Source organism: Pseudorca crassidens, chromosome 2 (genome assembly GCF_039906515.1).
Source record: "Pseudorca crassidens isolate mPseCra1 chromosome 2, mPseCra1.hap1, whole genome shotgun sequence".
Classification (NCBI taxonomy): Eukaryota; Metazoa; Chordata; class Mammalia; order Artiodactyla; family Delphinidae; genus Pseudorca; species Pseudorca crassidens.
Genome location: NC_090297.1, coordinates 35,566,357 through 35,582,683, shown reverse-complemented (window position 1 = coordinate 35,582,683; position 16,327 = coordinate 35,566,357). Strand labels below are relative to the sequence as shown.

At 38.7% G+C, this 16,327-nt stretch overlaps 1 protein-coding gene across 6 annotated transcripts in view; it reads right to left on the bottom strand.

The window, feature by feature from the left end:
* The window catches only part of ST3GAL3 (ST3 beta-galactoside alpha-2,3-sialyltransferase 3), a 238,534-nt gene that overhangs the window by 203,173 nt on the left and 19,034 nt on the right, over positions 1 to 16,327 (bottom strand). For all 6 annotated transcript variants that reach the window (XM_067725835.1, XM_067725839.1, XM_067725840.1 and 3 more), the window contains exon 2: positions 9,170 to 9,314. In XM_067725835.1, the coding sequence (XP_067581936.1) occupies positions 9,170 to 9,284 (115 nt within the window). In that variant the 5' untranslated portion in view covers positions 9,285 to 9,314. The remainder of the gene's footprint in view (positions 1 to 9,169; positions 9,315 to 16,327) is intronic.

Genomic DNA, 16,327 nt, shown 5'->3' with positions numbered 1-16,327 from the left:
ACTGGATAATTTCTATTGCACTCTCTTCAAGTTCATTGACTTCTTCTGTTTTATCCAGTCTACTGTTAAATGAAATATTCATTTCTGTTCCTATACTTTTCAGTTCTAGAATTTGCATTTGGTTCTTCTTTATAGTTTCTACTTATCTGCTAAGATTATTTATTGTTCACTGTATCTCTTTTTATTCTTCAGATTATCCATAATAGCTACTTTGTCTGCTAAGTCCAATATCTGGGCCATCTTACCAAGACTTGGGGGTTTTTCCTTGAATATGGATTGCATTTTCCTGTTTGTTTGTATGTAACTTATTGAACACTGGACACTGTGGATATTACATGTAGAAACTATGAGTACTATTATCTTCCTCTGAAGAGTGTTGATTTGTATTTTAAGAGGCAGTTCAAGCACTTCCCTGGCGGTCCAATGGTTAGGACTCCACACTTCCACTGCAGGGGGCATGGGTTCGATCTCTGGTTGGGGAACTAAGATTACTGCCTGACCACCCTAAACTTATGTAGCCATGATTTTATGCTATGTTTAGTGTAGATCTGAGGAAAGTCCATGGTGTTTCAGACTTCTCTAACTTGATGGGACTCATCTACTTAAGACTTAGCAATATGCATTTAAGGTTCCTCCACATCTTCTCATGCCTTCGATAGTTCATTTCTTGTTAGTGCTTAATAACATTCCATTGTCTGGATGTACTACAGTTTAGTTATCCATTCAACTACTGAAGGACATCTTGGTTGCTCCCAAGTTTGGCAGTTATGAACAAAACATCATAAACATCCAAGTATAGGTTTTGGACACAGTTTTCAGTTCATTTGGATAAATACCAAGGAATGTGATTGCTGGATCATAGAGTAAGAGTATATTTCATTTTATAAGAAACTGCTAAACTGTCTTCCAGAGTAGCTGTACCATTTTGCATTGCCACCAGCAATGAATGAGAGTTCTTGTTGCTCCACAACCTTGCCAGCATTTTGGCGTTATCAGTGTTCCAGATTTTGGCCATTCTAATAGGTATGTAGTGATATCTCATTGTTATTTTAATTTGCATTTCCCTGATGACATATGACATAGAGCATCTTTTCATGTGCTTATTTTCCATCCGTATACATTCTTTGGTGAGGTCTTTGGTGCATTTTTTAATTGGGTTACCTGTGTTCTTATTGTTGAGTTTTATGAGTTCATATATTTTGAGTAACAATCCTTTATCAGATGTGTCATTTACAAATATTTTCTCCCAAGCTGTAGCTTATTTTTTCATTCTCTTCACAGAGCAGAAGCTTTTAATTTTAATGAAGTCTAGTTTTTTAGTGCTTTCTTTCATGAACTGTGCCTTTGGTGTTGTATCTAAAAAGTCATCACCAAATCCAAGGTCATCTAGATTTTCTCCTCTATCTTCTAAAAATTTTATAGTTTTATGTTTTACATTTAGATCTGTAACCCATTTTGAGTTAATTTTTGTGAAAGGTATAAGGTCTGCCTAGATTTGTTCTTGCTTTTGTTTTTCTTTTTTCGGTATATGGATGTCCAGTTGTTCCAGCACCACTTTGTTAAAAAGACTATCTTTTCTCCATTGTCTTGCTTTTGCTCCTTTGTCAGATATCAGTAGACTATATGGGGGTCTATTTCTGGGCTCTGTATCAATGTTCCACTGATCTATTTGTCTAGTCTTTTTCCAATACCACACTATCGTGATTACTGTAGCTTTATAGTAAGTCTTAAAGTCAGGTAATGCCAGTTCTCTTTGTTGTTTTTGTATAAAATTGGGTTGGCTATTCTGGGTCTTCTGCCTCTTCATATAAACACTAGGATCGGTTAATATTCACAAAATAACCTGTTTGGATTTTAACTGAAATTGTCTTGAATCTATAAATCAAGTTGGGAAGAACTGACATCTTGACAATATTGAATCTCCCTGCCCACGAAAATGGAATATCTCTCAATTTATTTAGTTCTTTTTTTATATTGTTCATCAAAGTTATAAAGTTTTCCTCATATAGATCTTGCACATACTTTATTAGATTTATACCTAAGTATTTTATTTTGAGTACTGTGTTTTTTTTTAATATAGTTTTTTTGTTTTTTTTTTTTTTAGCTGCGTTGGGTCTTCGTTGCTGTGCATGGGCTTTCTCTAGCTGCAGCGAGCGGAGGCTACTCTTTATTGTGGTGCGCAGGCTTCTCTCATTGTGGTGGCTTCTCTTGTTGCAGAGCACAGGCTCTAGGCGCACGGGCTTCAGTAGTTGCAGCACACAGGCTCAGTAGTTGCGGCACATGGGCCCTAGAGCACATGGGCTCAGTAGCTGCGGCACACGGGCTCTAGGGTGCACGGGCTTCAGTAGTTGTGGCGCACGGGCTTAGTTGCTCTGCAGCATGTGGAATCTTCCTGGACCAGGGCTCGAACCCGTGTCCCCTGCACTGGCAGGCGGATTCTTAACCAGTGCACAACCAGGGAAGTCCCTTTGGTACTGTGTTCTTAATTTCAAATTCCACTTGTTCATTGATGGCTTATAGGAAAGTGATTGACTTTTGCATATTCATCTTGTATCCTGCATCCTTCCTATAATTGCTTACTAGTTCCAGGAGTTTTTTTTGTCAATTCTTTTCGATTTTCTACACAGACAATTATGTCATGTGTGAACAAAGACAGTTTTATTTCTTCCTTCCCTATCCATATAGCTTTTATTGCCTTTTCTTGTTTTACTGCACTAGCTAAGACTTCCAGTACAATGGTGAAAAGGAGTGGTGTGAGGGGACATCATCGCCTCATTCCTGATCATAGTGGAAAATCTTCTATTTTCTCACCATTAAGTATGATGTTAGTTGTAGGTTTTTGTAGATATGCTCTATCAAGCTGAGGAAATTTCCTTCTAATCCTAGTTTACTGAAAATTTTTATCATGACTTGGTATTGGATTTTTATCAAATACCCTTTCTACATCTATTGATATGATCATGTGATTTTTCTTCCTTAGCTTGTTGATGTGATGTATTACACTAATTGATTTTCAAATGTTGAACCAGCTTTGCATACCTGGAATTAATCCCACAACCATGGTGTATAATTCTTTTTATAGACTACTGGATGTGATATGCTAATATTTTATTGAGGAATTTTACGTTTATGTTCATGAGAGATATTGGTCTATAGTTTTTTTGTTCTATTTTTTTGTTTCTTGTAATGTCTTTGTCTAGTTTTGGTATTAGAGTAATGCTGGCCTCATGGAATGAGTTAGCAAATATTCCCTCTGCTTTTATCCTCTGAAAGAGATGACAGAGAATTGGCTTAATTTCTTTCTTAAAATTTGGTAGAATTCACCAGTGAACCCATGTGGGCCTGGTGCTTTCTGTTTTGGAAGGTAATCATTATTGATTCAATTTCTTTAATAGATACAGGCCTATTTGGATTGTCAATCTCTTCTTGTGTAAGTTTTGGCAAATTGTGTCTTTCAAAGAATTGCTCCATCTCGTCTAGGTTATCAAATTTGTGGACATAGAGTTGTTCAGAGTATTTGTTTATAATGCTTTTAACATCCATTAAATCAGTAGTGATGATCCCACTTTCATTTGTGATACTAGTAATTTGTGTCATCTCTCTTTTTTTCTTTGTTAGCCTAGTTAGAAGGTTGTTGATTTACTGACCTTTTCAAAGAAACTGCTTTGGGTTTCGCTGATTTCCTCTGTTGTTCCGCTGTTTCAATTTCACTGATTTCTGCTCTAATCCTTATTATTTCTTTTCTTCTGTGTGCTTTGGATTTAATTTGCTCTTCTTTCTCTAGTTTCCTAAGGCAGAAACTTAGATTATTGATTTTAGATCTTTCTCCTTTTCTAATATATGCCTTCAGTGCTATAAATTTCCCTCTATTTTTGCTGCAGCCCACGATTTTTGATCAGTTTTCATTTTCATTTAGTTAAAAATGTTTAAAAATATCTCCTATATTTCTTCTTTGACCCATGTGTTACTTAGAAGTGTGTTGTTTAATCTTCATGCATTTTAAGATTTTCTAGTTATCTTTCTTTTATTGATTTCTAGCTTAATTCTTTAGTGGTCTGAATATAATTTCTATTCTTGTAAATTTGTTAAGATGTGTTTTATGGAAAAAGAATGAGATACTGCCATTTGTAGCAACATGATGGACATAGAGATTATCATATGAAGTGAAGTATGTCAAACAGAGAAAGACAAATATCATATGATATCACTTATATGTGGAATCCAAAATATGATACAAATGAACTTATTGACAAAACAGAGACAGACTCATAGATGTAGAAAAAAAACTTATGATTACCAAAGATGAACGGGGGGAATAAATTAGGAGATTGGGATTAACATATATACACTACTATATATAAAATAGATAACTAATAAGGACCCACTGTATAGCACAGGGAATTCTACTCAATACTCTGTAATAACCTATATGGGAAAAGAATCTAAAAAAGAATGGATATATGTATATGTATAACTGATTCACTTTGCTGTACACCTGAAACTAACACAACATTGTAAATCAACTATATCCAATAAAAATAAAATAAATTAAATTAAATATGATACAAATGAACTTACTGACAAAACAGAAACAGACTCACAGACATAGAAAACAAACTTACGGTTACTAAAGGGAAAAGGGCAGGAGGGATAAATTAGGATTCTGGTATTAGCAGGTACAAACTACTATATATAAAACAGATAAACAACAAGGTCCTACTGTATAGCATAGGGAACTATATTCAATATCGTGTAATAAACTATAATGGAATATATATGTCTGTGTGTGTGTATATATACATAAAACTGAATCATTCTGCTGTACACCAGAAACGAACACAACACTGGAAATTAACTATACTTCAAGAGAAAAAAAAATGTGTTTTATTGCCCAGAATGTGGTCTATCTTGAATGTTGCATGAGCTTGAGAAGAAATGTGTGTTCTGTTGTTGTTAAGTGAAGCAGTCTATAGGTGTCAATTATATCCAATTGATTGATGGTGTTATTGAGTTCAATTAGGTTCTTACTGATTTCCTGCCTGCTGGATTTGTCCATTTCTGACAAAGAGGTATTGTAGTCTCCAACTATGACAGTGGATTCATCTAGTTCTCTTTGCAATTTTATAATGTTCGCTTCACATAGTTTGAGGCTCTACTGTTAGGTATATATACACATTAAGAATTTTTATGTCTTCTTGGAGAACTGACCCCTTTATCATTATGTAATGCCTTCTTTATCAGTGATAACTTTCCTTGCTTTGAAGCCTGCTTTGTCTGAAATTAATACAGCTACTCCTACTTTCTGTTGACTAGTGTTACCATAGTATATTTTTCTCCATTTACTTTTAATTTATATGTGTCTTTATAATTAAAATGGGTTTCCTGAAGACAACAGACAGTTGAGTCTTGTTTTCTGATCCAATCTCTGTCTTTTAATTGGTGCATTTAGACCACAGATGTTCAAAGTGATTACTGATATATCTGGAGTAATACGTACCATATACATTACTGTTTTCTATTTGTTGCCCTTATTCTTTGTGCCTATTTTTATCTTCTACTCTTTTTATGCCTTTTGTGGTTTTAGTTGAGCATTTTACGATTCCACTTTCTTCCCTTTTTCAGCATACTGGTTATACTTTTTAAACTTTTCTTAGTGGTTGCCCTGTATTCACCTCTCTCTCCAGCCTTGCTGGCAGCGATTTGCCTGTGTGCTCCCCTCTCTTATAGAGCAAAGAAGAGTTGAATTTTCAGTCTGTTTGTGTTTCACTTGTTAGGTCACAGTGGCAACTTCCAAGCTCCTAAACACGCAGAACAGGAAACCTCAAGCTACAGAACTTTTTAAAATACATTCATAACTAGACCAATCTCATACAGGAAGCCTTTAGGTTAAGCATTTGACTCAAGTGCTGGCAATCTGACTAGGCCTTGGCCATGTGTAGCTCTAAACTGCTCAAACCAAAACAGTTTGCATTCTTCTACAACATGCCTTGGAATTAATTAAATCTTAAGATTTTCTAGCTGGAAGGGATTCCATGCTCTAACATGGCATTTCACACAGACCTCTCTTTTAGAACATGACATATTATAATATGTTGTTTTATTTCTTTCTCACGTTATAGTCTGAGAGCATAAAGTCTATGTTCATCTTATATCCAGTTTACACAGAACAGTTTGTGGGCCATAATATGAACATACTGCTTATTGAATGAGTAATTTAATAATAAAAGACTCTAGACTCCTCTTCTTCCACCCCCCCCCACCATGAAGGAATTCCAATACTTAATCTTGGTTAAGTCATAAATAGTATAAAAATTAAGGAAAAATAATGCTAAAGACATTTATTTTTCAAGCTTGGAAATGCCCTCTAAGCTCTGCAGATGAGAGACATACAAACCCTTGATCACTGAGCCTCTCTGAAGCCTCAGTTTCTACATCTGTAAAAGAGGATAATAATAATCAATATAAACTATGAGATTATGAATATAAAGCTCCCATGTTATAATACAGACATATAGTAGACACTCAACAAATTATTATTTTCATTTCATTATTATCGGCATCATCATCAATACTGTTAAACCAACACCTAAATTTCAGTACACAGCAGTCATCTGCTTTGGAAGCTCCTTCAGCCTGACCTTGTTTATTGAGTAAAGGTAAACAAGGTAAAAGTAAAGGTAAACCCTGACTTGGTAAGCCATCAGGGTTGGACATTATTCTCTGATATTACAGCACAGAAATAATATGCTATAGTAAGAAGGTCTAAACAACCTATTCAAAGTCAAATATCTGAAAGACTTGAGAGTCAGAATAACAAAAAAGGTGCAGATAGAGGTTAGTCAGCTAACAACTAACTCAAAGGACAGCAGATAACTACTAACAAACTACGGAAGCCTACAGAACGTGAACAGCACCTGTCACCTTCAACCTAATAAACCCCTTTGTCGCCTGGAGGACTTTTTCTATTTCTCTTTCCCTTCCCCTTATTTTCCTTCCCTTTTCTTTATCCATCTCCATGCTGATACTCTCTACTATTTCTTCTCTGAGTCTATCTCTTCTCTGTTTTTACCAACTACAATACAGAATTAAACCTTATCCTTAGTATTTATTATACTTTTCAGTAAAATAACGAACATAGGTTTTAAAGAAAGAAAATCAGGACTCAATTCCAGTTCTAATAATTAGCTATGTAACTTGGGTAAATTAATTAAACTAAATACTTCAGTTTGCTCAAATGGAAAACAGGGATAATAATAGCATCTTCACATGGTTATAGTAAGAAGTAAATTAAATTTGTAAATTATCTAGTCTAAAACCTGACACAAAACAGGTGTTCCATAAAGTTAATGTTTTTCTCAATTTCTCTAGGAAAAAATTATCTAATCCTTGATTATGTCTTCCACTGTAGCTCTTAACAGAAAAGGAGACCCCCCCCTTCCTTGTACATATTTCCACCTTTTTTATGAATACAGATGAATCCATCCATTACAGATATGGACAATGTCTCTAACTACAGAATTTTACACTGCACTGATACAAACACCCCTTACTCTGGGTCGTCTCCTTGATTTTAAAAATAAGTTGGAACAGAAAAATATAAATAAACCCTGGAAACACAAAGTAATTAGTGATAATTATAAGCTATGCATTTAAGAGGCACTTAAACATTACATATACAACAATATATGAAAGATATAACACTATACTTTTTAAATTGGCTTGAAACTGCTTCAGTAGTTTGGGCCATGTGAGAAAATAATGAACTACTTCATAGGAACAGTTCCCACGTTAAGGAGTCAATACAGTATTAGGCCAATTGCCAGTTGCCTCTTCCAACTCATTCTAACTCAGTTTAACCTCTTATCTAGAGCCTGACTCTATTCTCAAGTGAATTCCACACTGGCATCCAGTAGGTGTTTGTAAAAATAAAACTATTTTAGAGAAGAGGCGTTAGGAATCAGAACAGACTACCCAAAATTTCCTGCACCCAGCTCAGACAGCCATCAGACAAAAGAATCAAAAGGAAAGCTACGCATCGTCACTGTGTGACACCTGAAGCTACAGCCAAGAAGACAGTGTGCAGAGGCTGGTGCAGCTCAGTGCAACCTCTTCAACTGCAAACCCCAAACCACAGCACAGGCAACGCTGGGTGAACCAGAACCAAGTCGGTGTTGGGGGAGGGGGGTCAGGAAGCCCTACAGAAAACAGTGTATCACATGAGAATGACTACAAATGGGAGCAAGGGATTAGGAGTTACTGGGTAGGGGAAAAGCCATTATTCTATTCAAGTACAAGTTCAGTACCAGCAAGAGCTAAAAAGATTAAGTAGACAAAATTTCTTTAGGGAAACTAAAACAAAGACAGTATTAAATTAAAAACTGGGGTTTCCCTGGTGGCACAGTGGTGAAGAATCCACCTGCCAATTCAGGGGACACGGGCTCGAGCCCTGGTCCGGGAAGATCCCACATGCCACGGAGCAACTAAGCCTGTGCGTCACAACTACTGAGCCTGCGCTCTAGAGCCCGCGAGCCACAACTACTGAGCCTGTGAGCCACAACTACTGAAGCCCACGCACCTAGAGCCGTGCTCCACAACAAGAGAAGCCACCGCAATGAGAAGCCCGCACACTGCAACAAAGAGTAAGCCCCGCTCGCCACAACTAGAGAAAGCCCGTGCGCAGCAACGAAGACCCAACGCAGCCAAAAAAATTAATTAATTAATTAATTTTTTTAATTAAAAAAATTTAAAAATAAAAACAAAATCCAAGGAAAAGGTAAAGATGAATGCTTTAAGGTCATTAAAAAACCAACTGCAATAGCAAGCCCTAAGGCAGTAACTGGCAAATGGGAGTGGCAATAAAGTATAATAATTTAAAAAGAGTAACATTCGAGAACCAGAAGTACTGGTATGGTTTGGGTTTTTATTGAAGAATAGCATGTTTTCCTTGAGTTCATAAAAGGATTTGCCATGGCATGCAGTTTTTAAAACACTTCAAAGTTCTCAGTCTAGAGCAACAAAAGTGGTAGGCAGTTTCTAAGCCTAAGTCCCAGGAATGCTCAGTTTACTATCACTGCCCATCTCTGAAGAATATGAGAGCAGCCACAGGAAAACCCAATAACTGATCTGCAGCAGGCTCTTTCTGGGGGTAGGCTAGAGCGACCATACTTACTGGAGTCCTCCCACTGGAATAAATGCAGCTTCCACGCAGAATAATACAAAAATCCCAGTACCAGAAAAAGGCAGAGGGCTAGCAGCAGATTGCGTACAAATACCAAGAGTCCCATCTTCACATGATTTACGATTTCCTACATGACCTAAAAAAAAAAAAACCAAAAAACAATTTAGGTCTTAACTGATAAAGCAATCATCTTATTGATATACTCTACCTTAAAATAAGTATTTATAGGAGAATTTCCAAATGAAGAACCACCTAGAATTACCACTGAGTTGATGACCTGGCATCCTCCAACCTGCTCAAGCCCGGCTCAAAGAACAGCTTCACCATCAGTCAGCATCCAAGCCAGAAATCAGCAGTCATCCTTGTGTCCCTCCTCTCGCTCATTCCTGACACCCAATCAATGACCAAACTCTGGCAAGTCTAACCTCCCAAATAAATCTCAAATCACACCCCCTTCCCACCATCACTACCCTAGCCCATGCCACCACTGTCTTCCCACAAGTTTCCACGCCTCCAAATTTGCACTCTCCCAAAGCCATCTTCCACACAGCACACGAACAGTCTGTTAATAACACAGAGTCTAACATTCCCTCCCTGCTTAAACCCCTTTGTATTAGTATTCTACTGCTGCTCTAACAAATTATCACAAACTCAGCAGCCTGAAACCACTCAAATTTATGATCTCAGAGCTCTGAAGGCCAAAACTCCAGCTACAGTGTGGCTCAGCAGGGTCCTCTGCATAAGGTGTCACAAGGCCAAAACCAGGGGCTGAGCAGGGCTGCATTCCTTTCTGGAGACTCTGGAGATGAACATACTTCCAAGTTCCTTCAGGCTGTAGGCTGAATTCAGTTTCTTGCAGCTGTAGGGCCCAAGTCCCTGTCTCCTTGCTGGTTATCAGACAGTGTTTGCTCCTGTTTTCCATGTGGTACATTTCAGTAGTGGTGGGTTAAGTCCCTCTTACTCTGATCTCACCAACTTCCCCTTCTACCACATCTTGATTCTGTTTCCAGCCGGAAAAATTTCCTTGCTTTTCAGGTTCATGCAATTAGATTGGGCCCACTTGAATAATCCAGGATAACCTCCCTACTTTAAGGTCTGTAGCCTTAATTTCACGTGCAAAGTCCCTTTTGCCATATAAAGTAACACGTTTACAGGCCACGCCGTGCAGCATGCAGGATCTTAGCTCCCTGACCAGGGATCGAACCCACGCCCCCTACAGTGGAAGCACGCAGTCCTAACCACTGGACCGCCAGGGAATTCCCACATGTGGACATCTCTGAGGGACCATTCTGCCTAACAGACCTTTCATTAAATTCTCAATTCCTTTAAAATAAAGTAATTGCTCCTTAGAGTCTAGTAGCTTCTCATTGCACCCCTATTTACTCTCCAACCATCTCCTGCTTCTCCCAACCTCATTTGTATCTTATGCTCTAGCCCCTCTTCTTTCTAGTCACTGAACATTTCTTGTTGTTTCTCTCCTCAAGGTCTGTCTGGAATACATTCTCCACCACCTATTTCACCTGCTGCACGTTCTTTGATACTCACCTTAAATGTAGCATCAGCCAAGAAGACTTCCTAGGAGCACCCATCCCAAACCCCACTCAGCTATCTTAGTCATGAAATACTCTATGAGAAATATTATACATATTATAACCTATGTATACATATTATAAATGAAGTGATAGAGTTAGCACTTGCAGATATATAATTGTCCACCTAGAAAAGCCAAGAGAATCAACCGAAAAATCACTAGAACCAATAGAAAATTCAATAAAGTAGGTGATTATATGATTTACTTACAAAAAGCAACAGCTTCTTAAAAACTATACCAGCGATAACCAATTAAAAACTGTAAGGGGAAAAAATTCCACTCATGATGGGAACAAAATCTATAAAATACCTAAAACTAAACTGCGGAAGAAATGAACAAGATTTTCACCAAAGGACATAAAAGATCCAAATAAATAAACAGACATAACAGGTTCCCAAGTGAGAAGATTCAATATTGGAAACATGTCAGTTCTCCTGAAGTGTCAGTTCTCTATAAATATAGTCAAAACCCATGATTTTTTAAAACTTAGATCTAATGTTAATCTGAAGAGTTCATGCCCAAGAAGAATGAAGAAATTTTTTTAACCAACAACAATGAGGGATTCCCTGGTGGCGCAGTGGTTAAGAATCCGCCTGCCAATACAGGGGACATGGGTTTGAGCCCTGGTCCGGGAAGATCTCACATGCTGTGGAGCAACTAAGCCTGTGTGCCACCACAACTACTGAGCCTGTGCTCTAGAGCCCATGAGCCACAACTACTGAGCCCGTGTGCCACAACTGCTGAAGCCCGTGCGCCTAAAGCCCGTGCTCCGCAACAAGAGAAGCCACCGCAACGAGAAGCCCGCATACCTCAATGAAGAGTAGTCTCTGCTCACCGCAGCTAGAGAAAGCCCGCGTGTAGCAACAAAGACCCAGTGCAGGAAAAATAAATAAATAAAATAAATAAATTTATTTTTCAAAAAAAGGTCCTACTGTATAGCACAGGGAACTGTATTCAATATCCTAATAAACCATAATGGAAAAGAATATGAAAAAGAATACCTAAGCATATATTGGGTTGACCAAAAAGTTATAGGAAACCCAAACGAACTTTTTGGCCAACCCAGTATATAATACATATATATCTGAATCACTTTGCTGTACACCAGAAACTAAGAAATTATAAATCAACTATACTTCGATTTAAAAAAATCAAATAACGCATTGTAGAAATGTAAATTGGTAGACTCTTTTAGGAGGAATTTGCAAGTACAGGTATCCCCTGCTTTTTGAAAGCTCGCTTTATGCCACTTCGCTTCTATGAAAGACCTAAATGAAACAAACCCAAAGAAGATTTTCACTTTTATCAAAAGAGGTGAAAATAGCTTTCAGCATGTTTTGCATCCAGCGGTTATACAGGCAGCGGGCACCCAGAGCAGCGAGAGTAGCACCACCAACCTCCTTTCCCAGGAAGTACACTTGGCATTTCTGCATCAAACCACCATAGATAGCTTTGAATTCTATCTGTGAGCATCTGTGCTTTATCTTGATTTATTTTGTGCATCTGTTAGCAAGATGTGTCCTAAGGTATCAGAAAAGCCGAAGAGAACTTGTACGGGTGTTGTGCTCAGCATAAAAATGGATGTAATTAAGCATTTAGATTGTAGTGAACAAAATAAAGATGCGCTTGCTTCGAACGTTCCTGTGTCCACCATTCAAACTATTTACACTCAGAGGGAAAGAATATTGAAAGCTGCCGAAGTTACTATTGGTTCTGCTCGTAGGAAAGGGGTCTCTCTTAACTGGCATCCAGTAATGGATAAATTGGAAAGTCTACTGCTTGAGTGGATTGATGGGTGTACAAAGCACAGTGTTGCATTAAGTTATCTTATACTTAAGGAGAAATCAGTCTTTTCAAAAAGCTGAAACGGAAAGCACTGGATGGGGAATTCTCTGGTGGTCCAGTGGTTAGGACTCCATGCTCTCACTGCTGAGGGCCCAGGTTCAATCCTTGGTTAGGGAACCGAAATCCCACAAGCTGCACAGCGTGGCCAAAAAAAAAAAAAAAGCAAGCAAGCACTGGACAATGGTAATGAAAGTGTTACGAGAGTCAAATTTAAAGGTAGTCATGCCACCAAGAAGGGTGGGATAGGGAGGGTGGGAGGGAGATGCAAGAGGGAGGAGATATGGGGACATATATATATGTATAGCTGATTCACTTTGTTATACAGCAGAAACTAACACCACATTGTAAAGCAATTATACTCCAATAAAGATGTTAAAAAAAAAAAAGAAATAAGAAATAAAGGTAGTCATGGGTGGTTTCATTGGTTTTTGAGGCGAGGGCAGCTTCATAGCTTAAAAGTTACTGGACAGAGTGCTCTGGCTGATACTGGAGCTGCTGAAAAGTTCCCAGAAGGTGGCTGTTTACACAAGCAAGTGTTTAACTATGGCAAAGCTGTAATTTATTGGAAAAAATTGCTGAGCAAGACCTTTCAAGAGAAGAAAAGCAGGCTAAGGGACACAAGGCATCAAAGGAGAGGTTTATCCTAATGCCTACTATTGACACCACTGGTGATGCTGTCCTAAGGCCTCAACTAATGTACCCTTCAGAAAATCTGAGGGCACTTAAAGGCACTGATAAGAATACACTTCCTATTATGTTTCATTCACATCCAAGTGGTTGGAATACCCAAGTGATTTTTTTCTGAGTACATGAGTGGATACATTAGCCCTTCTGCTGGAAAATACTGTAGAGAAAATAACCTCCATAAGAGGTGTCTTGAGGTTGTCAATAATTGTGCTGCTCATCCACCTGGCATTACCAGGTATAGCAGCAACATTTGTGTTGTGTTCTTACCGCCAAGTATGACATTGTTGCTGCAACTGCGTGGCCAAGGCCTAATAGCCACAATTAAGGCTTACTGTATGCAAAAATGTGATGCATTTTATTATAAATGCCACTGACAGAGAGGGAAACTCCAGAGCATTATGAGAGATCTGGAAAAATTAAAACATAAAATTTGCAATTGCTAGACTCACAGATATAGAGAACAAACAAGTGGTTACTAGTGGGGAAAGGGAAGGCGTGAGGGGCAATACAGGGGTAGGGGGAAAAAAAGGTTATTATGGGATTATATGAAATCATGTGTGTGACACTTTTGAAAATTGCAGAGCACTATAGAATATAAAGAATCTTTCATTCAATAAATAAATAAATAAAAATAAAACAAATAAATAAAATTGGCTACTGCTAAATCTGGAGATGCTTTCATTAGGCTAAAAGTCTTGGTGGGAATTGGCATTTGGAAGAGACTGTGTCCTGAAGTAATGAGCAATCTTAAAGGCTTCAAATCAACAATAAATATGGCGACAGTGACTATGGCTAAGGAGGCTGGGTTTGTGGAAGCTGATAAAGATGTTGAAGAGGTTTTAGCATCCCATGACCAAGAACTGACACACCAAGAGCTGATGCAACTTCAAGAGTAAAAGATATAGGTTGAAACTGAACTCAGTAGCAAATAGCCCATGAGTGAAGTCAACCAGAAACTAAATATAAAACACTTACATGAGATTGTCACTATGAACGACAGTGCTGCAATGATTGCAGAAAAGTATGACTTTAATTTTGAAAGGACACACAAGTTTAGGGCAGGTTTGCAGGATGTTTTGAGTGTCTATAAAGAATTGTATGATAGAAAAATGTGTGAGGCTAAGCAAATCAAGCATACTGTCCTATTCAAGCCTGTCACATCAGCCACAGCAGACAATGAACCTCAACCTTTGACATCAAGGCAGACAGCCATAGAAGGTGTAGACATAAGTGACCTGCCTGGTCTGATGGATTCAGACAATGATGAGATGTTGAGAAATGACCCTCTTCCCCTCTTTCCTACACCCTAGTCTCCTATACTTCCCACCAACCCAACGTCCAATGATTCAGCCTAACACACCATCACCACCACCTCTTAGCCTTCCAGTGTGCTTGCTGTCTTCTTGACTCTGGTGAGGGAAACTACACCATAAATACATTATTTCTATTTTATACAGGCTATGTATTTATCATGTCATTCCTGCTTTTAATATACGTTAGTGTTATTTTAGGTTTTAACTGTTATTTGGCATGATTTGGTAGTTATTCTTTGGATCTGAGAACACTCAGAAAGTTTTCCGTATAAATTAGTGGTATTCGCTTCTTCACTTTCTACCATTTTGGCTTCCGAAAGGTTTCATAGGAATGTTCTACTTTCAGATAGCAGGGGAAACCTGTATCTGTTGAAATTTACAACATTCACACACCTTGACTCCACATTTCTATTTCTATGACTTTTTTCCAAGAGTAACTATTTTAAAAGTATCAATACATGGATGTTTATTAGCAACACTGGTTATAAGAGCAAAATACTAGAAACAACTCAAATGTCCATCGATAGGGAACCAGACAAATACATTATGGTAAATGTACACAATGATATTTATATCATTGCTATCACTGAGGTCTTGGCAGGAAGTAGACAGCACATGAAAAGGAGTTAACCAAAGGAATTAATGACAAGATTTTTTGTAGGGTTAGAGGAACTACCCAGGGGCAGTGACACATCCAGGAACTAGCAACAATAGGAAGCTACTTCTACCTTGGAGCTGAAAAGGCAAAGAGAAAGAAGGGAGATACTGGAACCCAGCAAGAGCTGGCTGGAGAAGAGAGGCCAGCCAACAGGAGCAGTGGCCACAGAGGAACACATCTGCTACTACGTCCATGGCAAGGGACAGTAGGGGACAATAAATACTCTGACTTCTCTCACCACTGGTCCTCTGATACCCATCAGTGTCTCTCATCAGCTGATCCCAACTGGAAGCCAGAAGGCAAGGAAGCCCAGATGGTACAGTTTGTAGAGGTCAGCCACCAGCACACAGAGGAAAGAAGGTGGACAATGGATTTTCATTTTTTTTTTGGCTGCATTGGGTCTTCGTTGTTGCGCGAGGGCTTTCTCTAGTTGCAGCGAGCAGAGGCTACTTTTCGTTGCGGTGCGTGGGCTTCTCATTGCGGTGGCTTCTCTTGCTGCGAAGCATGGGCTCTAGGCGCACAGGCTTCAGTAGTTGTGGCGCACGGGCTTCAGTAGTTGTGCCATGCAGGCTTCAGTAGTTGTGGCTCATGGGCTCTAGAGCTCAGGCTCAGTAGTTGTGGTGCACAGGCTTATTTGCTCCGTGGCATGTGGGATCCTCCCAGACCAGGGCTCGAATACATGTCCCCTGCATTGGCAGGCGGACTCTCAACCACTGCGCCACCAGGGAAACCCTACAATGGATTGATGAAGGCAGGAAAATAAAAAGTATAGAATATGATGTAACAGTTAACAGAATGAGACACACAGGCATGTCCTGACATAGAAAAATAGCTAGAGTATACCACTAAGTGAAAAAAAAATCTTGTAGAATAGTACATATATGAATGTTATGTACAGCCCCATACTGGTGGTAACAAACAAGGAAGACAGTAATTTTTTTTTTTTTTCGGTACGCGGGCCTCTCACTGTTGTGGCCTCTCCTGTTGCAGAGCACAGGCTCCGGACGTGCAGGCTCAGCGGCCATGGCTCACGGGCCCAGCTGCTCCGCGGCATG